The sequence below is a fragment of the Halichoerus grypus genome, chromosome 1 (assembly GCF_964656455.1).
Source record: "Halichoerus grypus chromosome 1, mHalGry1.hap1.1, whole genome shotgun sequence".
Taxonomy (NCBI): domain Eukaryota; kingdom Metazoa; phylum Chordata; class Mammalia; order Carnivora; family Phocidae; genus Halichoerus; species Halichoerus grypus.
Genome location: NC_135712.1, coordinates 47416163 through 47427063, shown reverse-complemented (window position 1 = coordinate 47427063; position 10901 = coordinate 47416163). Strand labels below are relative to the sequence as shown.

General features: G+C 35.7%; 1 protein-coding gene across 5 annotated transcripts in view; it reads right to left on the bottom strand.

Moving 5' to 3' along the window:
- Window positions 1-3687: 3687 nt before the first annotated feature.
- Window positions 3688-10901, bottom strand: part of TBC1D23 (TBC1 domain family member 23) — a 55431-nt gene continuing 48217 nt past the window's right edge. For all 5 annotated transcript variants that reach the window (XM_036109705.2, XM_036109704.2, XM_078063234.1 and 2 more), the window contains 4 exons: window positions 10206-10294; window positions 7909-8044; window positions 6195-6389; window positions 3688-5357 (listed from right to left, as the gene is read on the bottom strand). In XM_036109705.2, the coding sequence (XP_035965598.1) occupies window positions 5276-5357; window positions 6195-6389; window positions 7909-8044; window positions 10206-10294 (502 nt within the window). In that variant the 3' untranslated portion in view covers window positions 3688-5275. The remainder of the gene's footprint in view (window positions 5358-6194; window positions 6390-7908; window positions 8045-10205; window positions 10295-10901) is intronic.

Below are 10901 nucleotides of genomic sequence, written 5' to 3'. Positions count from 1 at the left end.
TTTTTCTTGCTATCCTTTTCAATGCTCTGGAGTAGTTTATTGAAGTGGATCCTAGTTTTTAAAAGGATACTCTAAAAACATTTTTGGAATAGAGACATTCAAGTATGAACTGGATATTTGATGCTTTGATGAATTTTGTGATTATGCCAATGTCTTTACCCCGAGAAGATGCATGCTGAAGTATTTAGGGGTAAAGTGTCAGAATGTCTGACTTGCAAATGGTAGGCAAAAAAAAAATATGTGCTTATAGAGCAAATGTGGCAAATTTATTAAATCTAAGAGGAGAATATATAGCTGTTCATGGTACTATTTTAAGACTTTCTAGAAGTATTAAACTATAAAACTTCAAATTATAAAATGTTCATAATAAAAATGTAGGGGAAAATACGTAGCAATTATGGTTTTTTTTAAGGTTTAACAGACCAGCTGGACCTGGCTTTATAGCAGGAAGATAATAACCTTTTAATTTCTGCTATGTTTATTAGCCTATTAAGGTTCCTGAGTCAATATTGGCCACTTATAATCTGCCAAAAAAAGTCACCCATTTCATTTAGATTTGCAAGTTCATTGGCATTAAGTTGTATCTAACAGTGGTACCAAACATGGCTAGACATGTTATTAGAACATCCAGGTGGAGATGTCCACTAAGCAGTTGGTCATAAGCCTCAAACTCAGATGTTCAGGCTGGAGACTGATTTAGGAGTCATCAGCAATTTAAACTAGGACAAAGTTCTGAGTGTGGATGACAACTTGCGAGTGGACTGTGAAAAGCACAGGCATAAGAAGGGCCTGTGAAACCTGGTAAGGAGCCACCTGAGAGGTAGGAGAACCAGGAGAGGGACGTCAAGACCAAAAGTCTGTGGGCGCTATGTTCCCTACATCGCATGCAGGGAAGCTAGTGACTTGGGTTCTAGAGAAGGGAACAGTAAGAAATACGAAAACTGTTTTTGAGCTTTCCTTTAGAAGTTTCTGAAGTTCTAAACTAAGCCATAAGGGAAAAACTAGTCACTGGGTTCCAGTTCTGGTTCTGCCACTGATATGATGCTAAGGCAAATCGCCTCATTCTCAGGGCCTTTTCATCATCTGTAGCACAGAAGGGTTCAGAAGCAAAAGGAGAGGTTGGAGGACTGGGTTCGTCTGTCACCTCTTCACTCCCTGTGAACCACAGCAGCTCTGCCTTCATGTTTCCATGTTCCTTTTCATCTGACATTTGAAAAGTAGCCAAAGATTAAAAGCACTAACTAAATGGATCTCCAAAATCTGGTATTGCCAATCATGTCTCACAGCTTCAATGACCATTTCCAGGCTGGTACTGGTCAGATTTCTATTTTTACTCCAGAGGAGCTTTCCCAGCACTTCCAGCTGCTGTAAGTCATCTCTATTTACATGCCTTGACATCAGTTTAAACTCAACCATCCAAAACTAATTTTACCATCTCTAAAAGCTTCTCCCAGCTTTGCTCTTACATAGAGGCACCACCATTTGTGCTGTTTTCCAATTCTCCTAGTTCCCCATGCCTTCCCCTCAAAAATCGAAATCACTTCTGTATGTTTACCATCCACCTCTGGTGAAGGACAGGGCCCTTCTGACTCTCCTAAAATACCCCTTGATTTCTGCCTCCTTTTCTGTCCCTGTGACCACCCCTCATGGCTAGGCTTTCCTCATTTGGGGGAGATTGCTTTAGGCAATTTAACTGGTCTCCTTTCCCTCAGCATCTTATCCTCCAATCACTCTTCATAGTATTAGGGAAGTTAGTTTGGGGGGACATAAAGTTCAATTTTGGGGGGTGAGGTAGATATACAAATGACTAATAGCAGTCAGAGACAAAGGGCTGAAAATCAGAATTAGAATCATCTCCACCACATAAGAACAAGAACTCTAAGAGCAATGAGATCTTGGGAGAATATATACTACAAAAAACCAAAAGATCCAACTTGGGAATTATCATACTGGGTTTAGAGCTTTGCACGAATGTCCATCAAGTGACGAATGGATAGGGGCACCTGGGTGGCTCAGTCGGTTAAGTGTCTGCCTTTGGCTCAGGTCGTGATCCTGGAGTCCTGGGATCGAGCCCCACATTGGGCTCCCTGCTCATCGGGGAGTCTGCTTCTCCCTCTCCCTCTGCCCCTCCCCTGGCTCATACTCTCTTTTTCTTTCTCTCTCTCAAATAAACAAAAATCTTAAAAGTAATGAATGGATAAATAAAACGTGATATATCCATACAATGGAATATTCCTCAGGCATAAAAAGGAATGAAATTCTGATACATACTACAACACGGAGGAAGCTTGAAAATATTATGCTAAGTGAAAGAAGCCAGACACAAAAGACACTTATTGTATGATTCCTTTTATCATGATATGTCCAGAATAGGCAAATCCATAGAGACAGAAAGGAAATTAGCAGCTGCCAAGGGCTGGAGAAGAAAGTGAAAAGGGGAGTGACTGCTAATGGGTATGGATTTTTTTTAAAGATTTTATTTATTTGAGAGAGAAAGAGAGAGCGCATGAAAGAGCACAAGGGGATAGGGCAGGGGAGAGGGACAGAGGGAGAGGCAGAAGCAGACTCCCCCCCACCCCAACCCCACTGAGCAGGGAACCAACGCGGGCTGGATCCCAGGACCCTGGGATCATGACCTGAGCCAAAGGCAGACGCTTAACCTACTGAGCCACCCAGGCGCCCCAGGTATGGATCTTTTTTGAGCGATGAAATGTTCTGAAATAAAATAGTTGTGATGGTTGCACAAGTCTGTGAATATACTAAAAACCACTTCCTTGACCTTCAAAAAGGTGAACTTTATGGTATGTGGATTATAGCTCAATAAATTTTTTAATTCAAAATGTTAAGGGTAAAGTTGAAACATTACTTTCGTCACACAACCTATGGAGTTGGGTTTTCCCCAAGACAAACTGTCAATTTTTAAATAGAATTGCCAATCTATGGCTGGCTAGTTTAGTATAAGGAGTTAAAGATCCTGTGTGAAACATACTGGCAGCAAAAATGGTTGAGTATGTATCAGTACAAATTTATCATCCCTACTAGAAAATGTGTTTCATTAGTGGTTGGCGATTAGGATCAAATCTATGTAAAGAGAATTGATTTTCTACCTTAAAAAGCAAAAATAATTCCCAGGGAGTAGGGAGGGAAGAGGGGATACCTTCCCTTTTCACTCACTCAATTTCTTTCAGCCTTTCTTTTCTAATCTTGGAAATACAGAAGATATTAACAACCTCATAATGTTGCAAACTCTGCAATCCTTGAGAGTCCATAAGAGGTGGATATCCCAGAATGAATTCTAGTTCTGTACTTAGTGGGCCCATTAAGGAAGGATGAGCTACATAAGTACCTAATACAATCAGTGACATGTATTTTCATTTAATATTTACGACTAGTAACTGTGATATTATTGCAGATGAAGAAACTAAAGTTCAGGGAAGTTAAGTAGGTCAAGGTAGAAATTTATTACACAAGGAATTTAATGTCATTAGTTTTAAACTACCTCTTCCCCCCTCCCCATATAGATGAGCAGAAATAGGAATCTAATACTTTCAATCCTAAAACCTGAACATTAGATTCCACTGAAAGGGTAGCCATCAATTTTCTAATATTGTGTTACCGACAAGAGATTTACAAATGGGAAGGGGCAGGGGAGAAAGAGCACGAAAGAGAGAGTCATTAAGAACAAAGTTATGAGCAAATTGTACTGGTTTATTTACAACTGTAATTTATAAACAGTAACACAAACATCTTTACATTAATATTATGAAAAAAGTCCCATGACTGAAATGGGCAAAAAATGGAGACTTCAGGGCATTTCTAAAGGGGGCGCCAAAGAAAGAAAAAAAGAAAAATGCAATACAACCGCTGTGGGTAGAGTTATAAATATCAAGTACTGCACCAGGTGCAATTTCATGCAAATGTCTTCAACCACTCAAGTAAACGGTTTTTATTTAGGTATTAGAATAAAATATCTTGAACTATGTTACCTGTAATTCACTTGATTTCCATTAAGTAAATTAAAATAGCTGGTTATAAATAGGGTACATCTAAATGTTTCTCCTATCAACCCCTTAGAGATAATCCATTACATTTTAGGACATGGCAGATTGTTAGGATTTGCTAGTTCCCAAAAAGATTTTATAAGGAGTCATTCCATAGCCCCAAACATGTTCCCGGATTTCTTCTCACCAAATGTGTCTAATATAGACCTCAATAAATTAAATTGAGAAAGCTGCAAAATGAAGCAGATCACTTTTTAGTTTTGTCATATTAAAAAATAAAAATAGTTTCAAAACACTGGAACTTTTAGCAAGAGAAGACAAAAACCAAAGAAGAGAAAGAAATTTCAGAAACAGATGATAAAACAACTGTTCTTTATACAGCTCTCTTATTATTTGGCTTTTATTTAAGTGGATACTAGTGTGGTCACAGACCATAATCTCAGTAAGGATAAATCAATGTGTGTACAACACCTGTTCTGAAATATCCTAAATCAAATATTCCACTTGTAATAAAGACCAATGACATTTTTACAGGTACAATTCTGTCTCCAAAATGTTTGTTTTAATCTTAGTATGCCTACCTACTTATTATAAGCTTTTAAGTGCTCCTTAGAAACCATTAGGATGAAGTTTAGTATGTGAAGCACCCAGTGTTCAAATCATTAGCTAATGGCACAAAAAGTGATTTAGAAACTGATGCTTCAACTAGCTGGACTGCATTTCCGAGTTAGCTGGAATCTTCATCCACTTCATTAAAAAGATTTCACGTTTTTTTAAGAACAGAAACAGCAAGCTAGTAATCTATGTAATACTTTGTTTCTGATACTGCTCAGTGGATAAAACTAAATGTAGCAATTAAAGGGGTCTCTTCAACTAATTCTATCTCTAATTTTCAGTGAAGACATTGCAAGTATATATGTGTACGGGTGTTTTTAAATCTGAAAGTGATGCATGTTCCCTTTTAAAACACAGCTCTTCAAAACAGAACTGCGTTCTGCACCCTTAGTTCATAAGGGCATAGGGTCAGTTACTTCAAAGTCATTTAATAACTGACCTTTATAAATCATTTTACAAAACCGAAAATGCAAAAGAAAATTTAAGAAAAATTTTAACTGTCCAGAAATTGATTATAATAATTTACACATTCTTAGACCTGCAATTCAAGCACCCCATGAGCAAATGAAAGGTCCTCAGTTAGTATTCAATCAGGAAAGTATGTCCATGTTTCTTTCTCTTGGTTGCCTTAATTTCTTTTGAAATAATTCTCTTTTATATTAACTTTCCAAAGCATCCAAAACTTTCATGATCTGTTGTTTTATGGCTTTGGTAGCATCTCCTGCATTTGGAATCAAATACCTGGGGGGGAATATACATATATATTAATATAAATTGCTTTCACTCCAGGACTCAGCTTAGATGTCACTTCCAGTGGGAAGCTTCCCGTAACCTACAAAGCAAGCAGACACACCCTCGTATTTACTCCCCATAACATCTCAATACATACTCGAAAGCACATTTTGAAAGAAAGAAAATCTAAATGTAAAAGTAAGATGATTTTTCATATACTGCACAGCCAGATGGAATGAACCACAGATCAGGAGTCAGGAGGGCTATATTTGGTCCAATTACAAGCTAGGTGTGAAGATCTGGAAGTCATTCAACTCCTCTGGGCTTCACATTTTTATAGGATTATAAAGATGGTTTAGTTTTGAGATCAGTGTGGTCCTATGGCCCTTGGTGCCAGTCCAGGAACTGTTTGTCACTGGTCCACAATAAGACAATAAGGAGGAGCTTGTACCAGACTGTAAACTAAATATACCACTCAGCACACTGCTTACTTCACTGACACTTTTTCAAAGCAATACTTTTTTTGATGAAGGAAAATAGAAACACTGGCTTATATTCTGAAACAAGCTTCCTATTGATTGCAAACCAGCATTTAGTGCAGCAATGGTACAGATTAAAGAGGCTTCTGTCAAAAAGTTTATGAAATTAGCCATGGCACTCACTGGAACCATGTGCTGATTAACCACATATGACTAACGATACAGAAGAAAAAGATCAGCAAAGAATGCTAATAAAAGCGGCTCAAGTATCCTATTCCACCATCTATTCCCCCAAATAGAGAAACAAACTATGTTTAATAATAAACTAATTCAATAATTCAGATAATACATCCTAAGAAAATCTTACCTTTCGATTGCCAAGATTTCTATTCCTGACGCACTGCTGTTTCCATACTTGAAGGTAATTAGCTCAGGATGTTTTTTTTTAGATGTAATTTTAACTACAGAATTTAGTGCTTGTCGAGACTGTATATAAGCCAATCCTTTCCGTGAAAGAATCTCCCTTAAACAGTACATGTGTGTTGCAGTAACCAACAGATGACTTGAGAGGGGGAAAAAAAACATTAAAAAACAAAGAGAATTTTAAAGAAATGTCGTGCAAAACAGCTGTTACTTCAACAATAAAAAATATTCAACTCCAGATGAAATCACTTTCTGAATTAAAGAACATAGACAAAGGATCACCTAAAAACAAAAAAGCTACCCAATAATAGTTTTTAATTTCCCTTTAATTGTATGCAAAATTAATATTTTATTAACAGAAAATCTTGTAACTGTTTAAGAGCAAGTTTTATATTTTATATAATAAAATGCACAATACAGTCAGAAATCATTAAAATAATATTTTTAGAATCTACTCTGCATGGTATATGGAATATAGTACTTTTCAAACTTTTCCAGTTATTGTCTATATTCATAAACTATTCTCACTCACTATACTATAGTGTATACTTTACATTGAAGACCACTAAGCAGTAGTTGGGCTGCCTTACATGTTTTATATTTGGTAACTGGACCTTGAACATAGAATGGGCACAGGATTATTAACACACCCCCTCCTTGTGTCTCAGCTCACTTAATATAGGGACATACTCATACACTTTTATGTAATACAATAAGACTAATATCAGACAAGGCCAGAATGCAGGACATTCTGCAGAATAAAAGGCCTAGCCTCAGAGGATTCACTCATCATGGAGGAAAGGGGAGGTGGTGGTAAGGGCAGTGGTACTGTTGGACACTGGGTGAGACTAAAGAGATTAACAGGCACATGCAATGTGTGAACCATGACTGGATCCTGGATCAGGAAGAAAAAAAGAGACTAGAAAAGATACTTTGGGGCACTCTGAAAAATCTGAGTGTGAACTATATGTTGAATAATGTTCATTTTAAGGTTTTCAAAGAGTGATAATGCTATTGAAGTTGTGTAAGAGAATGCTCATATTCTTGGGTGATTTACGCTGAAGTATTTCGGGGTAAAGTGTCATATCTGTAAGATTCTTCTGAATGGCTTGACAAAAGAGAACTGTATATGTATGTGTGTCTATGTATAGATACATAAATGGAGAGATGGGGCAGTGCAAAAAGAAATTAAAATCTGATGAACCTAAGATGTTTATAAAGATGTTCAATGTACTGTTTCTTTAACTTTTTTGGTTGAATTTTTCAAAATAAAAAATTACTACATAAGAAATATTTTTAAAAATCAAGACATTTAGGGGCACCTGGGTGGCTCAGTCGGTTAAGTGTCTGCCTTCAACTCAGGTCATGATCTCGGGGTCCTGGGATCAAGTCCCATGCTGGGCTCCCTGCTAGGTGGAGAGCCTGCTTCTCCCTCTCCCTCTGCCTCTGCCCCTGCTTGTGTACCCTCTCTCTCTCTCTCTCTCAAATAAATAAAATCTTTAAAAAAAGAAAATAAAAATCAAGACATATGATACAAATTGACAAAGTGAAATTACATCTTACTATACTTGAATAAAGAAAATTTCTTCTGCAGTTCAGTTTTTGTATTAACGTCCCAAATTTAATTTTACTTCAGAAGAAGGCATTTTAAAAAGTACCTAGGAAACATGTGTCCACTTTCTTTAACTTCTTTACAAGGAAAATGATGCTTGACGTCTGGCTTGTTTATCCAAGTCTGGATGTTTACAACCTCTTTTCTGTCATCATCTGACATTGAAGAGCTATCAATTTCATCTACGAAGAATTGAAAGTATTAAAAGTGGGAATTACCAACTTTAAAAACGAGACATTTCTTAACAGCCTGAAAAAAAAATTTCAGTATTTTAAACATACAGTTTGAAAAACAAAACAATTCTAATCCTGCTACTATATTTCCTTATGCCCCTCGTATAATACAGAAATATTATTATGAAACTTTAGGCCACATGGTAAGAAAGTGAGGTGAAAATACTAAGAATACACTTGTAACACTGTGTGTCAACTTCAATAAAAAATACTTCAATAAAAAATAATGGAAATGAATTTTTAAAAGACTAAACTATCTGAGGAATTTCAAAACTTTTGCTTTACATAACATGACTCTAATCTATGTCTAGACTCTACAGAGGTGACTGAATTGTCCAATAAGAAGCACCTATCTTGAGGGCAAAGATGGCAGAGTTCTTTTTCTCTTGCTGGTTTTTGATTTTGAGAAAAACAACCCAAAAAATCCATCCCGGGATAAATAAGTAAAAATCTCTTCAGTGTTTTTTCTTTTTCATGAGATAACTGTAAGACATTCTAATTATTTTGTTTTTCTAATTTAAGAAAGAGGAATTACAGTTGCTAGGGTTAATAATTACAAATATTCCTCCCTTTTTAAGAAATACTTCAAAATATAAAGAAATAATAAAAAAGGAAATCTCATGTATCTATACACTTTCAGCCTAAATAAAAAGTGGAACCCTTGTATCTCTCTCCCCAATCACATTCCTCTCCCTTGTCCACTAAGAAACAGTGACTATCTGTTACAGTTCATCCTTTCCTTTAATCATACATGAATATCCCTAAACAACATACACTAGTGTTTTGCACTTTAAGTAACATTTATATAAATAGTAGATGGTTGGATTGTATTCTTCCACAACTGCTTCTTTACTCCCAACACTGTAAAATTTATCCATGTTGATACACACAGCTCTAGTTTTCTCATTTTCATTACTGTGCAATTTTCCATAATATAAATACATGTGTAAATACGTGACACATGAAAATATACCATAATTTATTCATCCATAGGCCTCTCAGAGGAATGAAAATAGTTGAAATGAAAACTGTTAATGAAAGAAGTTGAAATATTCAGGGAGAGCTAGAGACTGATAAATAACAGGAAGATAGCAACAAAAAGAGAGGGGCAAGGACAAAAAAAAACCAATTAGAAATAGCACACAGAAAATTTCATTTACCTCAATGTTACATTGTTTTTGGGAAGGTGATTTTGTAATATTTATTAAACTGTCAAATGTGGTTCCCTATAATCTAACAATCTTACTACTAAGAATATACCCTCTATATATACTTACAAAAGTTCATAAATACATGTATAAAAATATTATCATTTGAGACAAAAAAACTGGAAAACTATCAGTGTGAACTGTGAGAAAAATGATTAAATAAATTATGGTATGCTTATATGATAGAAAGAGAATGATGGTGGAATATGGGCTGAGATGGAAAATATGCAACATGTATTACTAAATAGAAAAAGCAAGGTGAAATTTGGGAGTTTTTTCCTCTCTCATTTTGTATATTTATTTACTGTTTTATTTTTTCTAACCCAATACACATATTAATATTGATCATGATTATTTAACCAAAGTAATCTTGGCAGCCACAATATGAACCAAAGTAATGAATTATTTTTAAAAAATACAAAGACAACCACAGAGAATGACAAATTTCCCTGGCACAATATCCCCATCTTGTGGCCCTTTAGGATATTGCCTCCAATTCAAAAAGGCTCTTTCCAGATGTCTCAATTTTGGAATTCCCTGACTTTAGTCTCACAACTCTCAATCTTCTAGGTGGATGGATCAAGGGGATTTAAATCAAATCCCATGGACCTAAATACTATTTCAACACTGATAATTCCCAGATCATCACCAGTTTATTAGACCTTCTCTCTTTGGCTAAAGACTCCTATAAATCAACTGCCTACTCAGCATTTCTGCTTGAATTCTAATAGGCATAACTTAGGATGTCTAAAACCAAACTCTTAGTAGAAAAACTACAGACTCTCCAATCTACAGTATCTGTCTTTTTTTTTTTTTTAAGTCGTTGTTGGCTAATCCCAGAATGCTCTAATCACTGCTGATTAGATCAGGAAAGCATCTACAGGTAAGTGTTATTACTATACCTGTGTCATATTCTTCTTCATCCCCAATGCTGAAAACAGGCTTTACACCACGGTAAGGCTTGCCCACTCTGTCACTGCTGCTCACATGCCTATATTCAAAGAATTTTAGAGGGGAAATCATCACTTAAGAAGTTACCAAAGATTTTCACCAAGTATCATATGAATATTTAAACAAAATGTACATATTCTTTGTCCCTAGCCCCCATATAACACCCAGTTTAGGATAGTTATGTTAGGGAAACTGTAACAAGATAAGGAAATTATGTTAGCAAAAGTGGCATTATGTCTTGATAGGCTGAATGCTTTCAATCTGTAAAAACTAAAAAAAAATTTTTAATATTTATATTAAAACCAGTGCTTAGATCTGTGTAGCCTTAGGAAAGTCATTTAACCTCTCTGTGATTCTGTTTTCATATCTCTAAAACAACTATAGTAACAATATTTACACTTCAAGATTACTGTGAGAATTATATCAGTTAATATTTTGTAAAGCTCTTAGAATGCCTGGCATATAGCAAGTGCTATGCACATCTGTTAGATAAAATAGGTTATGGAACCAAATATTCAAATTCTAGGAGAAGTGTTAAGGCTTTCTCATATGGGAGCAAATACCTTAAGGTTTTTCCTCCCTTTTTTTTTTTATCAGTTTCAGTTGTACAACATTGTGACTCAACAATTCTGTACATTACCCAATGC